The sequence below is a fragment of the Peromyscus californicus genome, unplaced genomic scaffold (genome assembly GCF_007827085.1).
Source record: "Peromyscus californicus insignis strain IS unplaced genomic scaffold, ASM782708v3 Scaffold_21__1_contigs__length_65335640, whole genome shotgun sequence".
Lineage (NCBI taxonomy): Eukaryota > Metazoa > Chordata > Mammalia > Rodentia > Cricetidae > Peromyscus > Peromyscus californicus.
This window is the reverse complement of record NW_026294514.1, coordinates 35,486,438-35,509,474: the sequence shown is the minus strand read 5'-3', so window position 1 is coordinate 35,509,474 and position 23,037 is coordinate 35,486,438. Positions and strand designations below refer to the sequence as shown.

General features: G+C 38.0%; 1 protein-coding gene across 14 annotated transcripts in view; it reads right to left on the bottom strand.

Annotated features, from left to right (window-relative positions):
* Positions 1-23,037, bottom strand: part of Agfg1 (ArfGAP with FG repeats 1) — a 54,824-nt gene that overhangs the window by 8,884 nt on the left and 22,903 nt on the right. For 5 of the 14 annotated variants that reach the window (XM_052750055.1, XM_052750058.1, XM_052750053.1 and 2 more), the window contains exons 3-11: positions 15,653-15,768; positions 12,027-12,189; positions 11,163-11,316; positions 7,376-7,495; positions 6,662-6,733; positions 5,274-5,483; positions 4,078-4,258; positions 1,563-1,639; positions 1,297-1,389 (exon numbers count right to left, since the gene is read on the bottom strand). In XM_052750055.1, coding sequence (XP_052606015.1) covers positions 1,297-1,389; positions 1,563-1,639; positions 4,078-4,258; positions 5,274-5,483; positions 6,662-6,733; positions 7,376-7,495; positions 11,163-11,316; positions 12,027-12,189; positions 15,653-15,768 — 1,186 coding nt within the window. The remainder of the gene's footprint in view (positions 1-1,296; positions 1,390-1,562; positions 1,640-4,077; positions 4,259-5,273; positions 5,484-6,661; positions 6,734-7,375; positions 7,496-11,162; positions 11,317-12,026; positions 12,190-15,652; positions 15,769-23,037) is intronic. The other 9 variants (XM_052750062.1, XM_052750060.1, XM_052750061.1 and 6 more) reach the window with 6 other exon arrangements.

Genomic DNA, 23,037 nt, shown 5'->3' with positions numbered 1-23,037 from the left:
AACTCCTGATCTTCCTCTGCCTCTCACTGCTGAGTTAACAGACAAACACCACCACACTAGCTCTGCCATCCTAATTCCTAGTCTTGCCAATGATAAAGACGTTTATCATAATTACTAATTCTTAATGATTAGGTATGTTATAATGGTATACTCTTAGAACTTCCTATCAACACTTGCTGTAACTGGTGTGGAAGCTCTGGTTCTGACATTCTCTGAAACACACAGAATCGAAGTTTCTGGAGTCTAGTCACACCACTTACACCTGCTGATGTGCCATGCCAGGAGATGGCAGCAAGTCAAAACCAAGAAATGCAGTGAGAATGACGTGACTAGCCTGGGTGTGAAACAAGTATGGAAAAAAAGATAGGAAGGTAAACAGAATTAAGGCAAAAAAAATAGTGAAAGACAAAATGTTCAAGTACTGAACTCCAAAATGAACAGACATTACAGTTTAGTTCGTAGAATGCATGCCTAGGATGCAGGAGGACCCAGGCATAATCCTCAGCTCTCATAAAAAAAGAAAAACCAAAAAAAAAAAAACCACATAAAATACGAAGCTGAAAAGAGGCACTAGGGATATTTAATTAGAGTTAATATAACAAAATTCACTCATCCGATATAATCTCATAAGGCTTTTTATGAAAGCGTTTTGTTGATACTGAATGCCTAACAGCCATTCTAGCACCAAACAAGCAGAACTACTATTGTCAATCAAGTTCTTCTGCCCATATTTGAGCTTCCCAATCTGAAAACCCAAAGTTTCAGCCAGAAGGGTGGAAACATAACTTCTCAGGTCCTTTGTGACTGTTAAACCCCTAAATGTCAAAAACTTTCAGTAGCATTTGTCTTTTTTTTTTTAAGACAAGGTCTTTCTTTTTCTTTTTTTTTTTTCTCCCAAGAAAGGGTTTCTTTGTGTAACTCTGGATGTCCTAGAATTCACTCTGTAGACCAGGCTGGCCTCCAACTCACAGCACTCCACTTGCCTCTGCCTCCCAAGTGCTAGGATTAAAGGCATGCACCACCCACCACTGCCCAGCAAGGTCTTTCTATGTGGCTCAGGCTGGTCTCATACTATCCTCCTGCCTCAGCCTTCCAAGTACTGGGATGAAAGATATATGCACCACACCCAGCTGGCATCTGTGTTTCTGAACACACTCACCTACCCTTTCCTGCACTACGCTTCAGTAGAAAGAGGTCTCATGTTAGGTATGATTTATAATAAATGAGTAAATAAATAATAAATAATAAACTCCTTTCCCCACGGTTATGATTCCTTGATCTGTCTTTTCTTCTTACCTGTTGCTCCTCTGGCATTGGTCTGAAATGGGTTTGTAGACGATGCAGCAGAAGGACCAGTAGCAGCAACAAATGGATTCGTAGAAGGCGTAGCTTTTAAAAAAGTATAAAATATGCTGTAAAATCTTAATATTTTATATTCAAGATTTTTAAACTTTCTTCACTATTTTTGAAGACAAAAATGTGTACTTTTTGATAATAAAATGTTTCTTTCTTACTATCTTCCAGCACCCCTAAAAAGAACATTCTCTATGAAAAGTACATACCCCCAAATGGAGCGGGCCCACTTGAAGCAGGCTGTGTCTGAGCAGAAGCACCCACAGGCACTGTTCCAAACACACTGCTGAAGAGAATATCAAGAGTCAGCATTTAATAAAGAAACAAGGTCATCTACCTACAAATTGGCCACAAGATTCCGAAGCACATAAAAATTAACCTTTCTACACACCACTGCAGTTCTCAATGGTAACTCAAGATGAGTTTACATAAGGAAAATTTACTGAAATTCCAGTAACAAATTATTTACATGTGCCATCTCTGTCAATCAGAAGTATATAGAAATTGAGAATTTAAAAAAATATGCATCCAAGATTGGCTTCCATTACACAACAGCATTAAGTATTTTTAATAACTATTTTCAAGGAAAAAGGAACTTAACTTTTATTGCACATTTCTACTAATCCATGTATATATTACCATTTGTTTGACATGTAGGAAGAACATGTACCTTACTTATATGCATACTTAACAACAGGTAAGAGTGTTTCATTTTCTTTGATATGACACCAAAACTGGCAGTTTCCTAAAGGTTGCCTCAAATGGGGAATTTAAAAGCTATCAATGAACTTTTTCCACCCCACAAGGTCAAAGTTCACTACATCTTCACTTTCCAGTTTATGGTAGAATGCACAAATTTCCCAAACTTCTAACATCCCATTTCAACAAGTTTTGTTTCTTTTTTGAGACAAGATTTCATACAGCAAAGGCTGGCCTGGAATCTGTTCTGCAGGGTGATCTTGAACTTCCCTGCCTCTACTTCCAAGTACTGGTCATAAAGGTGTGCACCTCTGTGCTGGGAATCAAATCCAGAACTTCCTGCATGCTGTGCAAGAACCACTTGAGCACTGCCCTCAGCGTAAGGGGTAGTCTTTACAGCGATCACACTCTTTGTAAAAATATCCGACAAATACTGAAATCCAAACCACCATAATATGAGTAGCTGGCTTGTCCCAAAACTTAACAACAGTAAATTTCTTTTCAAGACAAACATATGTTTTACTATGCATCCAAACTATGCTACATAACTAACTTAATATACAGAAAATACATTTAATGGAAAACTAATTAAAGTTGAAAATGCTACCATTTTACCAAGAATATTCGTTAGAAAAGCTAATCAACACTATTTGTAAGGTAAAGAGAGAAATGGTGTCACATGGTATTTGAGAAGATGCGTAAGAATCATGAGTCCAACACTAGTCCAGGCAACATAAGGAAACTTTTTTTTTTTTAAAATCAGAAATAAAACTGTGTCGTGTGCAGAAATCCAATGTCTGCTCTGATCTGATCTGAGGACACTACCTTAATTTCTGCAGCAAGGCTTTCCTGCCTCATTGTATTTTGTGTACCATCAATACAAATGTCAATCACTGAAAAATCAAATTAGCATCTCAGAATTATGAAAAAGGTCTGAATTTACAGATCCTGTAAAGAGTCTAAAGTAACTCAAACATTCCACAGATCACACTTGTAAACTATTAATGTATCACAATGCAATATCAATAATCCATTCATCACATGGATTTCATCTATATTTCCAGGCCTTATGGCTACCTTGTTACTATTATTAAAATATAACACAGACTACAGTATTAGTGAAGCAAACCAAAATAATGCCAAATTTTATTACTAGATTCAATTTGTCCCATTTCAAGTAATTAGACTTTCCCTCTAGAAAAGGTGCCAAAAGGAAATAAACTAAATAATAATAGTAATAAAGCAGCTATATCTACAGAAATGGAACAAAAGAAATAACTAGAATGGTTATACTTTCCATAAATGTAAAAGGGTTGTTAAAAGTCTAATGCTCGCCAGCCTGGGCTACCAAGTGAGTTCCAGGAGAGGCGCAAAGCTACACAGAGAAACCCTGTCTCGAAAAACCAAAAAAAAAAAAAAAAAAAAAAAAAAAGTCTAATGCTCTTCTAGGTTTGGAGGCACATGCCTGTAAGCACTCTGGAGACAGAGACAGAGGACCATGAACTCACAACCAACCTGGACTACATCAGACCTTATTTACCACAAGGCTGGTATTTTAAACATGTAGTCTTCCTGTTCTCTGGAAAACCTTTCCACAAGGTCTGTGCAAGCACAGTAGTGCATATGCGGTTTACAATACTAAATGACAATGATGAACCAGAGAACTGACAGGGGCAATGGGGTTCGGTGCAAACAGACTAAACACTGTGCCCTGACATATGCAACTTGACTACTAATCAATTATCTGCTGAGTACAATCCATATGCAATTGTCCATTTAGCAATTTGTGTTCTTTGAAGTATGTTTAGCACCCAGGAGTGAAAAGGACTTAAGATTTCTAAATAAAAGAATATGGCAAATACTCAAGAACTACATTTTAAACAGCATATTACGTTTAATTTCAACTTTAGATCTATTTTAACTTAGAAACTCTTCAACTATGTTTAAGTTACAATGCGACAAAAGTCCCTTTAAACTATGTCATTCAGACATGGAAACAGAGGTCCAGGTCAAGAGTGTGTGTACCTGCTGGCGTTACTCGTGGACGTGTACGCGTTACTGGAGGTGGCTGCGGAACTGAACACGCTGTCTAACTCTGCCAGCGCTGCGTACTTGTCTGAAGATGCACTTGAGTGACTGGGAACTGAAACCACAGAACCAACAGGAGCTTTACCCGTGGTCCCAAAACCACTCCCTTGATCACCTCCTGAAGGCAAACAAACAAAAAAGTTACACCAAAACTTTAATATTGTAGTGTCAGTTAATCAACCGTATTTGCCATGAACACAGGTAAACCCAAAACTGACTTGATCTAAACATTAAATAGACAGGGTTTAAAGAACTCTAAGACAGATGGTTTCATTCAAATAAACACATAAATTTAAACGATGGACCTAATGTATATAGTATTAATAGTACCATTCTTCCAGAGTTTTCTATGAAAAAAAATCAGAGATAATTATAACAGTAAACATTTACTAAGTGCTTCTTAAGCTTGGCACTGCTCTAAATGCCTTCCATGCAATAATTCACAAAATGTAAGTCCAAGATTTTTATTCTATGATCTCTCTCAGTTTAGAAATGAGAAAAACAATGTTAGAGATCAAGATGCAGAATCCAGTGTAGGACAAATCCCCACTGTTCTCCATTCAGCTATACACTGTTAAAGGGGAAATACTGATCTAAAGGCCAAAACTTACTACAAAAAATGTTAGAAAAATAATGGGCGGATCTCTATAAGTTCAAGGCCAGCCTGGCCTACAGAGTAAGTTCCAGGACAGCCAGGACTACATAGAGAAAGCTTGTCTCAAAGGAAAAAAAAAAGAGGGGAAGGGGCAAAATGTTAATAAAAATAGTTCCAAAAGCATATATAATAGAAATTACAAAATAGTACTGCAGTCAGCTCTGTAAATAAAACATTTGACCCTTTGTAGCCACAGAATAGGAAAGCATGTTTTTAAAGACAAAAATACAATTATTTTCAATTACTTTCTTTTGAAAATCATTGTTTATATTATATATATTTATATATATATATATATATATAATTTCTATGTCTTCAGTTTTCTAGTTGATATTTTATGTGCAAAAATGCCAACAACCCTTTACTCAAAACACTGAATGTGCACATAACTTCTATACAAGTGAGAAAAGCATTGTCTCCTCAGATTGAACGTATGTAATTTAGACAATTAGTATCTGTTTTGTTTACACATCGATACCTTGCCCAGCACTGAAGATATTGTCTAAATTGGCAAGTGCCGCGTATCTGTCTGCTGTCTGTAAACCAGCTTTGTTTGTAGAAACTTTACTAACAGGTGCTGCTGTCTGGTGACTCTGGGATGTACTGAAGGTTCCAAAATCAGCACTGGAGGATTTGGGGAAGTTATCAAAATGAGCAAAATTAGCATTTACTGATCCAGCACTTCCACCTGTAACAGAATAAACAAAACATGAAATTTCTAGGCTTCTCTCAATCTCACTGGTAAATTATTTGTGATCATTTCTGCCTAAGGGAGGTGTCCTATAAGGACACTCTTATAGCCATATGACTTTTATGAATTATGAAACTTGGTTTTCTAAGGCCTTATTTGTGGAGGTGGAGAGCTGTCATGGAAGCGCTGGAATTACATTCCTTCTAGCTATGTAGATAGTACCATCACCTTACAGTTCTTCAACAGACTGTGAGTAATGTTTAAGAATATGCTGGTAATAGTTTTTAAAATCCTTGACCTTTTCACTTGAAGAGCCATTACTTGACTCTACACAGCAGCTCAATGTGTAATCAACAGCCTGATCTTCACAGGAAAACTAAGCCCTACCATGTAGTTCAAAGTATAAAAATTGAAGTGCATGACAGTCATTTTTGGCGTCATAAAGCACAACCCACCTAACAGTCACTAGCATACTGCCTGCTAAATCTGTGCAGTACATTCTCAACCACAGACCCTCCTGAGCACTCAGAGACCTCAAGCAATGCCTTCCACTCTATGCTTTGAGTCCTTCTTCCTAAACTGTCAAAATAGTGTCCTACACACTAAGGTACAACAAAGGTCAAAGACTTTTTTTTAAGTAGAATGGATCATTACCTATGCAAAAGACCTATCATCAATCAATTCTTTGACATTCCAAACCAAATACAAACTGATCTTTCTCAAGAATTAAAACTCTGGCTGTTTCAAAGAAAACTAGGCATAGTGACACATGCCTATAATGTGACTTACTCAGGAGGCTGAGGCAGGAGGAATGCCAGTTCAACATTAACCTGGCCAGCACAGCAAGTCTCCATTTTAAAAATTAGGTTTTAAAGAAAAATCAGCTAAAACTAACATAGATAAATATGTTAAAAGACAATGATCTATTATGACTAGCTAGCAAACAAAATAAATACAAAATTTTTAAGATTTTTATGAAAAAATTTCAAATTATTAGATCAACTAACTTTCATTAAAAACTGTATCTTTAACTCTGAGTTTAATAAGAGAAGAGAGAGTAAAACGAATTTATGAAGGCTTACTAAGAATGATGATGTTCTATAACTGAAAAAACATGAAATAACACAGAAAGCATATAAATTAATACAAGATGCCTACTGGACAACAGAACTTACTGTGGGTAGCCTGGAGAGGAAAAGCTGAAGTAAATTCACCAAAACTGCAGCTAGATGAAAGTACTGTGAATGCTGGACAGCCAGAAATGTGTAAATGATCAAAGTTAAAGGAGGAGGCGAGAGAAAATGGAAAGAACAGGCTTTAAGACAACACACACAGAGTTCAAAGTTGAAAGAAAAATAGTTAGCGAAAAAGCTAAATAAGGGTTCAGTGAATTTCTGAAAACAGTACACTTTATGCAAGAATTTTCTTGAAAACCAATTCCTGCACAACACCATTTCCATACTTGATTAAAGTGATCATTAACAATTTATACTTGACTAAATAACATTAAAATGTTTTTCTCAAGCTTGCTGCTCCATAAAATAACTTATTTTTATTTCTATTGAAGCTATCAACTAGCTTCCTTATCTAAAGATACAACATCAGCTTTAATCACTGTGTTTCAAACGTACTTAAAAACTTGTTGCTTTACAACCTCGGTGGCTGGAAATTTCAAGGCAGAACCCTGTGCAGGAAGAGGAGGATGAGTGCTGGACAGCAGACAATGACCAAAGAGTTCAGAGAAACAAAGAGTTCAGGTTTCCCCAGAGCTTTGTGAAATACAACTACTTTAAAATTAGGTCACTAGAGAATTTAGTTTTTCAAAACTACATTTGGAAAGTCTTGTTTTTTAAAGCAAACATTTAAGCACAATGCTGGAGAGGCTCTACCTGTAGTTTGGGGCTGAAAAGGAGAGTGACTTGCTGTGGGGAAACCTCCAAAATTACTCGAACCACTAGACTGTCCAAATGCATCAAAGTTTGCAAAATCTGCATTTGCAGAATTCTGAGCTGTAATGGCAAGGACAACATGTTAATGAATATGAAAACTACAACTGAGAAGACATGACAAATGAATTTAAGAATTTTATGAAAATGCCAATGCAATTTATAACTCACTTTAAAGAGAATTCATTTAAAAATCACATCTTTTTAACCCAGTTAGAAGTATATACTAAACGGTATCCAGAAATTTCTAAAAGTGCTTTATAAAGTCATAGGTCTGTCTGTTCACAATACCCTTTGAATGGACTTAGTCACAGTATTATTTTAAAGGCTCTAGTAACAAAAGAAAGCTAATTCAGAACATTAAGTACATTCGTTTTGGTAAACAAAACTGTGGATACAGTCTAGGAAATCCATTTTGATTTTTGGTTGTATTTCTTTGTGTGTACATGAACAGAGGACAAAGGCTGACTTCAGGTGTCTTTCCAGTCCCTCTCCACTTTTGTTCTTTTGAGGCAGGGTTTCTCACAGAGCCTAGGCTCCCTGTTTCCACTGCTGGATACTGAGGCACAGGAACCACCAGTCTTTGCCTCAAATGCTAGGGTTATAGATGCACACCTCTGTACCCAGCTTTTGTGTGCGTGCTGAGAATCTAAGTTAAGATCATTATGCTTACACAGCAAACTTTTACTCAGCCATCTTCCCATCCCAGTAACTCACTTTAAAATGATAATGAATCTGAAAAATAATTTAAATACCTAAAATAATGATAAAGAGATGGTTTAATCACATTAATAAAACACTTTTGTTTTGCTTTTGTTTTTAGTTTTGAGAAATAGGGTCTTTACTATGTAGCTTAGGCTGGCCTGTCCCTCATGATCTCCTGCCTCAGTTTCCCCAGTGCTGGGATTATAGGTATGGACTATCACGCCCAGCTTTCTGGTTTATCATTCATAAATATGTCCACTATGAGTACATGAAAGTGGGGGAAATGTATATGGATACAATCACTAAAAAGCTAAAGATACTTACATTTTAGGAGCTATTTAAAACTCATTAAAGTTTAAGAAACAATAAAAGATAATTGCAATTATAACACAAACCTAAGATCAAAATTCTAGAGTTCTCTAAACTTTAAATATATAAATAAGATCATTAAAAAGCATTTTGAAAAAGGAGATAAAACCATATATTAACTCATAGGGGCTGGAAAGATAGCTCAATAGTTAACATTTGTTGCTCCTGCAAAGACCCAGGTTCAGATCCCAGCACCCACATAGTGATTCACAATTGTCTGTAACTCCTGTTCTAGGGGGTTCAACACCCTCTTCAGGCCTCTGCAGGTACTATACACATGGTACACAAACATACATGTAGGCAAAATACTCATACACATAGACTAAAAGTAAATCATACACACACACACACACACACACACACACGTATGACGTTATGAGGTAGGAAGCAAGACCTTGGTCCCTTGTTTGGTCAAAGAGGCGTTTTGCTACATAGATTACCTAAAAGGGAAGGGGAAAGATTCTCCTTATTTGAGAGATCTTGCTAGATAGGTTAACACTGGGAAAAGGAAACCTGTCATGTATTTCAACAACTGAAACCTGCAGATTTCTAACCCTTCTCAAGCTCTCAATATGTAGCCTTAGCTGGCCTGGAACTTATCATGTAAATCAGGCTAGCCTTAAACTCAAGAGACCCAACTGCTCTCTCTTCCTTTAAAAAGCAAACCAGGTCCCTTGTTTGGTCAAAGAGGCATTTTGCTACATAGGTTACCTAAAAGGAAAAGGGGAAGATTCTCCTTATTTGGGAGATCTTGCTAGATAGGTTAACACTGGGAAAAGGAAACCTAGCCACACTCCCAACATACACATAAAAACCTCTAGTTTACCTAGCAGTTTCCAACCCTGATAAGAAACAGACACATCTTCAACTGATGTAGTCTCCAGATCCAACCACTAACTTACAAGCAATACAGAAAGAACTTTTAAAGGAGGACAATTAATAAGTTCAAACTACCACAGAATCCATAAGGCAAATAATCTACTTTCTCTAACAAATCACAAAGATAAAGGGATGAAGGAACAACCTATAGAAATCTAACCAAAATAGATTTCAATTACAAAGGATACATTAAAAAACAACCAACCTGATTCCAACAAATCCCATACACATTGTGTGTGAGAGTAAGTGTATGTGTTTATACATATATAAAACACATACTATATATACAAACACAAATTTGAACTAGAATGAAAATCTGAATACTGACTAATGAACTTTTACCATTATTTACAATGATTCTACTACTTACTGTGATATTTAATAATGAAAACTCTAGGGTCTGGACAATGGCTCTCATTCAGCAAAGTAGCTACTACGAAAACATGAGAACCTGAATACAGATCCCCTCTGCAAATATAAACAGCTGGGTTCAGTAATGTGCCTGTAATCTCAGTACTTGGAAGTAGTAAGATTCCTGGGGGCCAGGTCCCTGGAGCTCGCTGGTCAGCTAGTCTAGCCAACAGGTTACCTTCAAGTTCAGTGAGAGAGCCCGTGTTAAAAATAAGTGGAGAGAGCCGGGCGGTGGTGGCCCACGCCTTTAATCCCAGCACTCGGGAGGCAGAGCCAGGTGGATCTCTGTGAGTTCGAGGCCAGCCTGGGCTACCAAGTGAGTTCCAGGAAAGGCGCAAAGCTACACAGAGAAACCATGTCTTGAAAAAAACAAAAAACAAAAAAATAAGTGGAGAGAGACTGAAGAAGACAACTAATACTGACCCAGAGGGTACATGTAGATATGCGTGAACAGATAAAACACACATTGGGGGGAGGAGGCACAGACACAAAATATTTATGTCTAAAATTCGCTTCAAAATCAATTAAACAGAACTAGTGACATGAGGTTAATACCTAAGTTACATTACACATTTACATTTGGTCATTTGTAATTTTCCATAAAAAAAAAGGTAATATCTACATACACATTAAGATCTTCTCTCAAGCCATGCTGCTGATGGCATGGCTCCGTAGGGAAAGGCACCTGCCACCAAGCCTGCAGACCTGAGTTTAATCCCCAGGATCCACATGATGAAAAAGGAGAGAGCACTAACTCCTACAAGTTGTCCTCTGACCTCCACACACTCACCATGCAGTGTGCACACACATTCTCTCTCTCTCTCTCTCTCTCTCTCTCTCTCTCTCTCTCTCTCTCTCTCTCTCTCTCTCTCTCTCTCTCACACACACTCACACTCACACTAAAGAAATGTAAATACGTATCATCTCTTTTGTAATACTTTGGTACTTTTTCATGGATGACCAGGCAGTGGTGGCCCACACCTTTAATCCCAGCATCTGGGATTAAAGTTCTTTCTGAGGCCAGCCTGGTCCACAGAATGAGTTCCCGGACAGATAAGGCTACACAGAGAAAGCCTGTCTCAAAAAAAAGAAAGAAAAAAAGCCATGGTTTAGTGGTGGAGTGGGATGATAAGGAGTTCACAACCATCCTTAGCACAGAGCAAGTTCAAGGCCAGCTTGGGCTACATATGACCCTGTCTAAAAAGTTCCCCTAAAGTACCATGGTGTTATGTCTATATGGTACAATGTTCATGGGTGACCAAAATTCCTCAGTGGACTATGCTTACTGATACTTTATAATAAACAATCAATATGTTTCTGGGTGATTTACACACATCCTGGCAAAAGCTATCAGGAAAAGACATACCTGCATGACTGTTAAAATGTGCAAAATTAGCAAAATTGGCTGTAGCGGTTGACTGAGGAGCCGGAGCAGCAAAGATGTCTGAGCCAAGATCACTCAAAAGGTCAAACTGCTTCTTCTCCTGCTGCTGCCCTTGAGAGCGACCTACAACTGGGGACTACAAGCACATTACTTACTCATGGTGTTTCTAAAATACACACTTATGCATTAACTATAAAAGACTTTTCAGCAGATCTACTGAAGCTTTACATACAGCTATCTATCTCCAATTCATGATACTAAAAGGGCATTTCTACACAGGAAGAGATTCAGTATCCTGACTTCACTCCGTTCTTCATCGTTTCCACTTTAACTTGTGAAAACAGGATTTATTCAGAAGCCTAGAACACACTGTCAGAGGGCAGGATTTAATCTGCTGTGCTCTGCTTCAAAGCCATTCACATATAGTATAGTGTAACAATGTTGCACAGTAACAGTCTAACATCATCTACAACAAAATAAGTATTTAGGTATCAACATATAAATGGTTTCAGTCTGTTCAGTTTGGAGAGTAAGATACACTGCAAAGCCATGTGCATTTCAATGATAATAAACATGCTACATAATCAGGTATATAGAAATCCTACTATTTTCTGCTACAGCACCACAGAACAGAGGCTATTGTTCTGACTCTGCTGGTCACCAGACATAGACACTCAAGATAGACAAACTAAGCATCTTTACAAAGTGTTGGCCAAATCAACAAAACCACACATTCCCACCACGTTATCAAACAATCTTATGCATTTTACAAATGGCACAGATATACTGTTAAAGGTCCTCAGCACTCCGCCTTCTGTCCATCTTTAAGAGTTACCAACCCCTCACCTGACTAGGTGTGCCCTTATTTAAGTGCAGTGCTGGTGCAGCGTCTCCCAGCAGAGATTTCAGGGGCTTGACCTCAGGGGTGCTGCTCGTGCTGCTGGCAGAAGACCCGGAAATAGATGCGTGAACCGATGCCACCACTTTGGCTTGCTCTGGTGGAACATACCTGTAATGTGAAAATCAGGACAGACTGCTAAGAAAAATCGGAAGAATCCATATTTAAAGTATTAAATTTAAATTTATGTAACACTCTTACAATATTAATCTTACTTAAAAAGGTAGCACTTAGAATTGACAGCTTAAGACTATTAATTACCTGAAACTACTCCAAGAAAAATAAGTATCAGTTTACTCATGGCTTTTTTTTTTTAGACAATTTTTATAGACAATACACTATAGCAACTGTTGTTTTGAAGATAGAAGATCTACAGTTAATCATCACAATGAACAGCTAACATTGTAAATTTTAAAGTGAGAAATTCTTAAGATTATAAATACCTGGAGATACATGAAATTGGGAGGAAACACTTTTAATTAATGGCCGCAAAGCATAAATCATTAAAAATAAAAAGTTCACTTTAAAATGGACAAAAGAAGCAAGTCATAAAAAATATGAAAACTGAAACCAAATAAAAATGTACATTAATGCATTCACCTCTGATCTATATGAACTATGAATTTTTAGTTGCTATCAAATGAAAATACATATACAGGCATGTTCTATACTTCATATTATTACTCCTAAAAATCTTTCCTCAGCAAGTAATTAGATAACTATATATACATATTATATTACTCTTGCAATCTTAATTTTAAAAAAACTGGGAAACAAAGCTAATAAATATCTGTAAATAGAAAAATATTTATATACATTATGCTAAAATGTATATAATTCTGCATAGCTACTCCCCTTCTTTGGTAGGTATAGATGCCCACATGACTCACAAGTCTTTCAGGTCTATTCCGTGTCACATAAATAGGACCTGGGGGAGGGAATGAGGGACAGAAAAAAAGAATGCAGGAATATAATGCCTAAATGCCTGCAATGCTCATCTCTAGGGAAAGGAATTCATGGCAACTTTTGGTCTCTATAATTTTAGGTGTATTCCTACATTCCTCCCCATTTATCATATCAAGTAGATACAAGGAAATAAAACTCTAAGGTAGTTAAAAACATTTATTCAAGAGACAGAGGTCAAACCCCAGTTCCACCACTCAATAGCCGTAAAACTTTGGGCAAATGAACTTCAATTCCATTTTTCACCTATAAAGTTGCTGTGGGGTTTAAACAAATTCACATTTGTAGTGTGGTTAGAATTAGCTGCCAGTGTATTAGCTATGATACAACCATGTAACAGTCACAAACAATTAAACTAACAGGACATGATGAGAACTAAGAATGAAATGAGCTCTTATGCTCTCCAGTAACCTGGCATTGCACTGACTACATGAATTCTTGGGTATGGCCAACTGTGATCACAAGATAAGACAAATAATAACTGACGGCTAAAATGATTTGCCCCACTTAAAGAAAGAATGTATCTAAGTGAAAAGAACCATCTCAAAACTTCCTACAACATCACCCCTGGTGCACTGCTTCCTACAACAAGCGTTCTTAGGCTGTTTTCAGTGGCTGCTGCTCAGACCAGGTGCAAAACCATTTCACTGATCTCTAATCACGTTAGAGGTGGCATGAGGCAGGTGGATATGCACATTCTGGCTCTTGAGAGTGATGGTCAACACAGCTCCATCCATCACTTTTCTTTTTTTTCTTTTGTTTATCGGCCCTGGCTGTCCTGAACTCATTCTGTAAACCAGGCTGGCCTCAAACTCAGAGACCCATCTGCCTCTGCCTCCTGAGTGCTGGGATTAAAGGCGTGCACCCCCACTGCCCAGCCCAATCCATCACGTTTAGAAAGCTTGTATCTGTAATAGTCTTACTTATGACTACTGTGTTTCTTAGGAAAGAGGAAACAATGAACACAAACTATTACTTGAGATTTTCAGGTTTTTAGACTGTGGTTTGAAGGAGAAACCTCCTGTTACAAATGTGGGAGAGGAACTGAGGACTTTAACTATATCAGTATCATTCACATTCCTTCTTTCTCACATTCCTGCTTCTCTTTGCAGCTAGAGCTAACCTCACTAAAATCCTAGCCAGCTAACTTCTAAAGCAAACTGACTTTCTGAAACAGCTATGCTGGGCAACAATATAAGGAAAACAGTTTTATCTATAGGCTGGGAGACGTAGAAACTTAAGAACAAGAATGATAAAAGGATGATGGTTTAAAAAAAAAAAATCATTTAATCTCTGTGAGTTCAAGGCCAGCCTAGTCTACAGAACTAGTTCCAGGACAGCCAGGGATACATGGAGAAACCCTGTCTTAAAAAAAAAAGGGGGGGGGGGGGGGGGCGGGGAGACAGGCAGGAGAATAGATAAATAAAATTTAAATAAATAAACATGTTTTTTAGCCGGGCATAGTATGTGGTGGTACATGCCTTTGATCCCAGCACTTGGGAGGCAAAGGCAGTCAGACCTCTGTGAGTTCAAGGCCAGCCTGATCTATAAAGCAAGTTCCAGGACAGCCAGGGCTGTTACACAGAGAAACCCTGTCTTGAAAACTTTAGAAAAAAAAAAATCACTGTGTATCATATTTAATTATCACCCTAGGGACTTTCTAATATTTTCTTCTTTCTTGAACTAAAATCCTACTGGTATATTTTCACCTATTCATACCTAGTGCATGAGAGAGTCCTAGTTAATCTAAACTTAAAAGAAATGGCCTATTTAAGCAATGTTAAGAATACAGATTGTACAGAATGTGTAACTTGGAGCAAATGTGCTTACTGTTCAAGGGTATCTTCCCCATAACCCTCCAACCAATACTACCTTTGACTATATCACTCCTTAGGTCAGAACACTGTTCCTCCGGGAAACAAGAGGCCATTTGCTTCCCAATTATCCATTCCCTCTATCCTCAACTCTCTCACCTTCTTAATCCTCTAAGAAGGAATATGTACAGTTCAATACTAACTGCTATAAACAGAGATCATAGTTAATTAGTCAGTACTGTACTTAGTTATTTCATAAAACTAAAGCTGAGGAGCCCCAAATACTGAATACTAGCTCTACAGTTACAACCCATGTTCTGTTGAATGGACATACTGGCTTTAGTATAATATAGAGAGAGTGGGGAAAAAAGATAGAGCAAAGATTTCCAGCAAGACACAATTAAGTGGACAGATTACTATTCCACAAGAGCTTTAACACAGTGCCTGGAAGATACTACTCAATAAATACTTACTAAAGGAATAAAAATTGTAAGGAAAGAAGCATTACGGGACTAAAACATCTAAGGAAATTAGCCGAAAATTCAGAGAGATCACTGGCTTTCCTTGGCAGGAGTCTTGACATGGTGATGAAAGGCTGTTTACTGCTAGACATAGATGCACGAAGATAAAGTACAAGCCAAGGTTTCTGGAAACCAAGTCTAATGAAAAGTCAAAAGGTAATGAGGCTGTACCTGCCAACCATCATTCAATTCCTTCTGTTTGGCCTGTCTACCTTAATCGTGTCAATCAAATCTGGCCCACAACTGTGGTTTGGGAGACTTTCAACATCTACTCACCATCTTTTCTTTTCATATTTTTCCTGTAGGAACTCCTTCACTTTTTGTGGATCCCTGAAGTCTGGAATTGCTGAAGATCTATCATCAAATAATCCTAGCCAAATCTGTTTACAGACCTTTGGAAAGAAGTAAGAAAAAAGTGTTAAATTCAATATCTTCATTTAATAAATTTCAAGGGAAAATTCTGATTCTTTTAGAAAGCTATTAACAATGCTGCTTCCCATGAAGATATTCACTGCAATCCTAAGTTCAGGAACTAAACTTATTTGCATATGCTGCAGGACATTAATTTCAGCAACAGCTCATAAAGAGAACTTCCCAAGGAAACAAGCAGTGAATTGAGATTAGAGAGCACTGGGGCTCTTGGTTTCCACATGATCATGAACTGTAAACCATAGCACTCAAATAAACTGTGGGAACCTCAGTTCCTTTACCCATAAAACAGTAAGTTCATCAACAGCAATTTTAGGGGTCCTTTAGGAAGCTAAAAACCAACCAAAAAAGAACACATAAATACCAGAGTCGTGAACAGTCTGTTAAGAAAGTATCATAATAATATAAATACAAGCAGAACAATTCTAGCCTTATAATTGGAGTCTGTGCTTTTCTAAACCAGATGAGAGTCCGAGACATGTACTCTTTTGAAGAGAAATAAAATGATTCAGAACTCAAAGAAGACATAAAAAAGAACTATAAAGGAGAAAGATAATAAAGTAGGTTTCATAAAAACATAAAACTCTTTCCAAAAAAACTTAGGAAAAAAGACAAAAACCAAGTAATGAAGTATTTAAGAACTTTGAAAGCCCTTGAATCCAGAACACATAAGAAACTCCAAGAATACAACTGTTAAGAATAAAACCACAGGGCCATGCGACAGTGGCACATGCCTTTAATCTCAGCACTTGGGAGGCAGAGGCAGGAGGATCTCTAGAGTTTGAGGCCAGCCTTGTCTATAGAGCGAGTTCCACGACAGTCAAGGCTACATAGAGATACCCTGTTTCGAAAAAAAAAAATTTAATTAAAAAATAAAACCACAAAGCACACAACAGGAGTGTGGGGACGTGGGGGTGCTCTAAACAGTCACTTCACCAAAGATGTTCACACTGCACATAAGTAGTATAATACCATTTGCCACTGAGTCGGATGGTCGAAACACTCACAGGATACAGATACATAGTCCATACATTATGAAGTAAGAGTAACTTACTTACTGTACTTAGTGATGCTAAATATGGAGCAACTAAAACTCTCCAGAATACAAAATGGTGCAACACCTACAGAAGGCAGTTGGGCAGTTTCTTAAATACTAAATATACACCTACCCTATGACCAGGTCATTTTTGGAGGTATTTGCTCAAAAAATAAGAAAGCACATGTCTATTTGCAGCGTTATACAGAGCTGTTCACAATAGCTTTACTGATAAGCCCAAACTGGAAAGAATATAACCATGTATAAAAGGTGGCCTAAGAGCTAAAGGATAAACAACTTGCAAAAATCACTTGGGCAGGGGTGCACACCTTTAATCCCAGCACTATACAGCAAATAAAAGAAACAAACTTCAAGACAATTGTGCTGGTGGAGAGAAATGAAACCAAACATAAAAGAGGGCCAGCAACACAGCCCACAGGTAAAAATGCCTATGGCCCACCGAAGTCAATCCCTGAAACCCACCATGGAAGGAGAGAAACGACTCCCAAAAGTTGTCCTCTGACCTCCACATGTAGGCATGCCATGGTAGGCAGGCGGCATATGTACACATAAAAAAATACTAATTTTTAAAAAGACCTCCATTCTTTTGTGCAACTGATAGCTGATGTCACATACTTCTATGTAGTACTCTTTCTACCAATAAGGAAACAAGTATTTCTCAAGTTTAGTCAGTAAACCTGTCACTAAGCTTTCCCAACACACCAAAACCCTCCCTCTTTACCCCCTGCTGATCTACTCTCACATTCTGGTCCCTGAAAAGCTGGGTCTTTCTCCCATTATCATATTAAAACAGCAAATAGCAGTCTCCTTTCCGTTCGGTTTTAATAAAATTAAACTGGAAAAAAAAGGATTTTTCCCCCCTTAGGGAAGAGAAGGAACAGAGAGAGCCAATTAAAACTGCAGGTAGTACTGTGTACTGGTGGTAGCATGAGGGAAAGCAGCCTGAATGTGTTTAAGAACGGTATAAACACAATGTTGATTTTAGCTAGTCCAACAGGACAAAAGGGTGGGGGGTGTAATAAGACGGACTCTAAGCTAGGCCAAGAAAAAGATGAAGGCAAAGTGTTTAGCGGAATGAAGGTTCTGGTAGCTGACTACTGTAGTTAAGCTTCATAGTAAAAGAACTGGGAATAGAGAAAGGATCAGTGGGGGTCACACAGAAAAATACTTAAATTCTAAATCTAGGAGGTGACAGAGTTATTGATGGAAAATGGGAAATGGGATGTAGGACCACTGAAGACAAAATGGAGAACTCAAGGGCTATGTGAGTGATCCATGTGGACACTGGTGGGGAGTTTAATAACAGCAAGAAAGGTAGTTTCTTGTAAGGAGTTAAAGTCTAAAGTAAACAAATCTTGTGTGACAAAAAGACACACGAAGTAATAACATCTATTAACATGAGGAACATGGGATGTGGGGCTAGAAATAGTACTGAAGAATAATAATGACCCCTAGAAGCCACTATTTGTGAGGACTCAACACATAATGGGATTAGTTCTGATGATCTCTTTGTGGAAAAGAAGTGGATAATCATCCTAATTATAGCGTAACGTGGCTGCGGTGCTTGAGAGCCTGAACTAGCTTAGTCAACTCTGGTTAGCTGTCTGATATGTCTTTTTATATAAAATGCAAATAATAATGGGATTTACTTGCTAGGGATAGTGGGCATGTTCCATGCGTTAACACACTGGAGTGTATACTATATTATTATAATACTATACTAATACTGTACTAATATAGCATTAGTATATTAGTATTGGTTGTGCTATTTCTGAGAAATCTACAGTGATTAGACAAGCATAGGCTAATAAGGGAAAGTCTTATCAGGAATGCAGGAAATTAGGTCCACCTTTAATCCTGCTGCAGGCAGAATCTAAGTGGTCTTGAATAATCAATCTCTGCTCAACTCACAAAGTGCTTTATAATTTTACAGCAAAAGCTCATTACAAACTTCCATATGTTAGACTCACTAAGTATGTGCCTCATGAAATACTTCCCATCCCTTACGATGCTTCTATAAGTTGAGCTGTAAGTATTCAATAAACAAAATGACTCAAAACCAATCTTAAGGAAGAATTAAAAATAAAATCAAAGAAAAAAATGAACTGACACTAGCCAACAAATAAATTCATAAAGCTTTGAGTTATTTTTTCTTTACTCTAGTGCTAACTCATTTCAGAATTACCATCATGATCACCAATTGCTGTGGGATGGTCTGTATGTCAAGTGTGTTGCTGATTGGTCAATAAATAAATCACTGATTGGCCAGTGGCCAGGCAGGAAGTATAGGTGGGACAAGGAGGAGAATAGAGCTGGGAAGTGGAAGGCTGAGTGAGAGACACTGCCAGCTGCCACGATGAGAAACAGCATATGAAGATGCCGGTAAGCCATGAGCCACGTGGCAAGGTATAGATTTATAGAAATGGATTAATTAAGCTGTAAGAACAGTAAGCAAGAAGCCTGCCACGGTCATACAGTTTGTAACCAATATAAGTCTCTGTGTTTACTTGGTCGGGTCTGAGCGGCTGTGGGACTGGCAGGTGAGAGAGATTTGTCCTGACTGTGGGACAGGCAGGAAAACTCTAGTTACAACTAATAGCAGAATGTAAAGGATTTGTAAAGTATACTTTATCGGTCAGTTTGTTGCCAAATGGACACTCAATGTGGATAATTGGAAGTTAGCCAAGAGACTAGTGCAAAGCACAGTCTGGCGGTAAGGAAACCTCAAGTTAGAGCGGTGGTTCTCAACCTTCCTAATGCTGAAACCCTTTAATATAGTTCCTCAGGTTGTGGTGACCCCCAACCATAAAATTATTTCATTTCTACTTCATAACTGTAATTGTGCTACTGTTAGGAACTGTAATGCAAATATCTGTGTTTTCTGATGGTCTTAGGCAACCTGTGAAAGGGTTGAAAACCACTGAGTTAAAACATAGCATTCCGCCGGGCGGTGGTGGCGCACGCCTTTAATCCCAGCACTCGGGAGGCAGAGCCAGGCGGATCTCTGTGAGTTCGAGGCCAGCCTGGTCTCCAAAGTGAGTTCCAGGAAATGCGCAAAGCTACACAGAGAAACCCTGTCTCGAAAAAAAACCAAAAAAAAAAAAAAAAAAAAAAAAAAACATAGCATTCCAGGCTGAGTAACAGCAGCACTCCACCAGCCACTGTAATAAAACATTCAATGAAACCTCAAAAACCAGACAGCCTATGGGAGCTGTGAGTGTTAAAGGATTCAATCATGCTGCAGAAATCCAATCACCCCAACAGCAGAACCCAGCCAGAGACCAGAAACAAGGGCTTCCATTTTTAGGTCCAGACAGACTTGCCACCTACACTGAAGTAAGGGCCAGAGCTCCAAGAGCAGGTGTGACAGTTGTTGGCACAGCAAAAAACCCTGACAACAAACATGCATGCCCGTGTCAACAAATATGCATGCCCGTGTCATGGCCAATGCCCAATCACTTGTATAAAAGGGAAAGGTAAGAAAGAGCTACAAGCCTGAGGAGGAGGAGGCCAGGAGGAGGGCAGGACCACTACTGCTGCTTTCAATCCTCTCAAGGAAAGCAAAAGGAAACAGAAACGCTAACACCAACATACATATTCCCCTTTATGGAGATAAACATTTATTGTCATAAAAAGGATAGAGAGAATAAACAATGTGGCGCAATTCTGTTCACTTCTGGATGAGAATAAAGAATAAGAGCAGCAGGAGGAGTTGGAGCATCTTTTTTCAATAAAACATCTCTACACAGAACTTCAAAATTTTGTCTGTTGTCTCCTATATAGAGATGGAGTACTGACTCCTAATAGTAAGACATAATAAAACACTTAATAATATTGCCCCTAAAAAATGCAAAAAAGTTAAATAAATATTTCATAAGTACCTGATTCCTACTTTTTAGAAAAAAAGAAAAACAAAACAAAAAAACAAAAAACAAAAAACCCTGAACAGTAAAAAGTATTAGTTACAGAAGAAATGCTATTAGAAACTCTTTTAGATAGTTACTATGAACCTATACAAAAGTCTACTACCAACTTCTATCGATTTCCTTTCAGGGAGACATGGTCTTGCTATGTACATAGTCTAGGCTGACCTCAAACTGCCAATCCTCCTGTTTCAGCCTAGCATTACAGCACTATAGATGTTAACTACCACACCCAGTTCTATCACCAACCCTCATCCCCAGTGGTGCTAGGAAATCAAACTCCTGTGCACAGGGACAAGCCCTCTACCTCTGAGATACTCTGACCTATCACCAACATATTACTTTGCCCATCCCTCCCCCAAGAAAAACCTAAGTTAAATTGATGTAGTGGCATACACCTTTAACCCCAGCACTTGGAAGGCAGAAGCAGGTGGATCCTCTATGTTTGAAGCCAGCCTATTCTACATAGCAAGTTCCAGTCCACGTAGGACTAAATAGTGAAACCCTATCTCTAAAACAAAACAACAACAACAACAAAAAATACAAGGTAATAGGAGTCTATGATGAAAAAAAATATTCCAAATACATGTCATGGTCCAAGTAACACAATAGCAAAGCAAATACAAAATAAACATTTCCATACATACGCAGTAAGCTTAATTCGCTTGGCTATGCTAGTATTCTAAACTACCAGCTCACACATATTTCTCAGTGATAAAGTATCCAAATGATATATAAACTGAACAATGCTTGCAGAGACAAAAAACAACCCCCATTATTATCCATGTCTCATGCAAAAGAAAGTAACAGTTCTACATTTATATACATTTCAGAAACCATTATATTCCATCTCAACACTTTGCTTTTTATAATGTGCTAGCAAGAATTAACAGGTGCACAACTGAGTGAAAATAGGCAGAAACAGTTTGTGCAGACCAGGGACATCGATTTATAACCCGGCCACATAATCATGTGAAAGAATATGAGACTTTGGAGAGACCAAATCTAACTTCCTTATTTTATCGTAGGGTTTTGTTTTCATTTTTATAGTACAGAATTCCTTGCCTTATAATGTCCTCCTAGGAAAAAGCATCGAAGTGCTTACCCTGACTAATCAGACCCGACAAACCCGACTCTAGATAACTCTTCAAAGATGTCTGGTAGTATTGCTCCTTCCAGACACATTGTGCTCAGCAAGTCCTCCCTGCCCGTCCAATCCAAAGAGAAAATGATACAGCAAACCCCAGATGCACACTATAGGATGTGCCACTCACTCATGACCTCTATGTGACAGTTTTGAAGTGTCTATTTCATGAAGCATGAACCTCCTGTCTAATGCACTATTCCTCTACTCCACCTTGAGGTCCAGCAGGCACAAGACATTTAAGCAAAAGCATCTTCCTACCTCCCTGAACCATCCATAGAGTGAAATGCTTTTCTCCTTTGTTCTACCTAAAATATGTATGCTGACCTAGAACATTTAGTTTCCCAACTTACTTAGTCAGAAATAATAAATTCAGTGATCTAAATTCTCAATATATATAGGCCACAGGTCAGCAAATCACATCCTGTGAACTAAATCTGGCCTACAGTCCTCTTCACAGACCAAGAGTTATTGAAATAGCCATGCCTACTTGCTTTCCTAGGGTCTGCCTAGTTTAGGCTACAATATGTGTATTAATCAGTTCCAACAAAGACCTTAAACTATTTACATCTCATGCTTCATAGAAAACACATGCTGGTTCCTGTTGATTCCTAACACAGGAGCAACATGGACTAACAATAACACCACCCAAGCATCCAAGAATAACATTTAAAGAGAATAACTGAAGCCTATTTAGATGAAGCATTGTAAAAAGGACACAGGAAACAATGCTATAAAATGATGGAAGTCTTTTCCTGGAGGCAAACAGACATTATTACATGGTGCTGTTGAGGGGGAAGTGGGGTAGTTTTAAATGACAATATCTTACAGTAATTCCTGTTTGCCTTCAGTGAAAGATTTCTGCAAAACTCCCTGTATACTCAATTCTACTCAAAGCACACCATGTTCCTTTGTGATAATTATTTTCTAAACTTAGGAGTCAATCAGAAAAGTATCTTCCCACATAAAAGTGCCAGCTTACATCAACATAATGTATCAGTTTTTAAAATACTGTTCTTCAAGCCTCAGGCAATAAATAATACAGAATCCATTATAGATTACAAAGGAAAATGAGGCTCGAGAGAGAAAAATGGTTTGCTTACGGTCA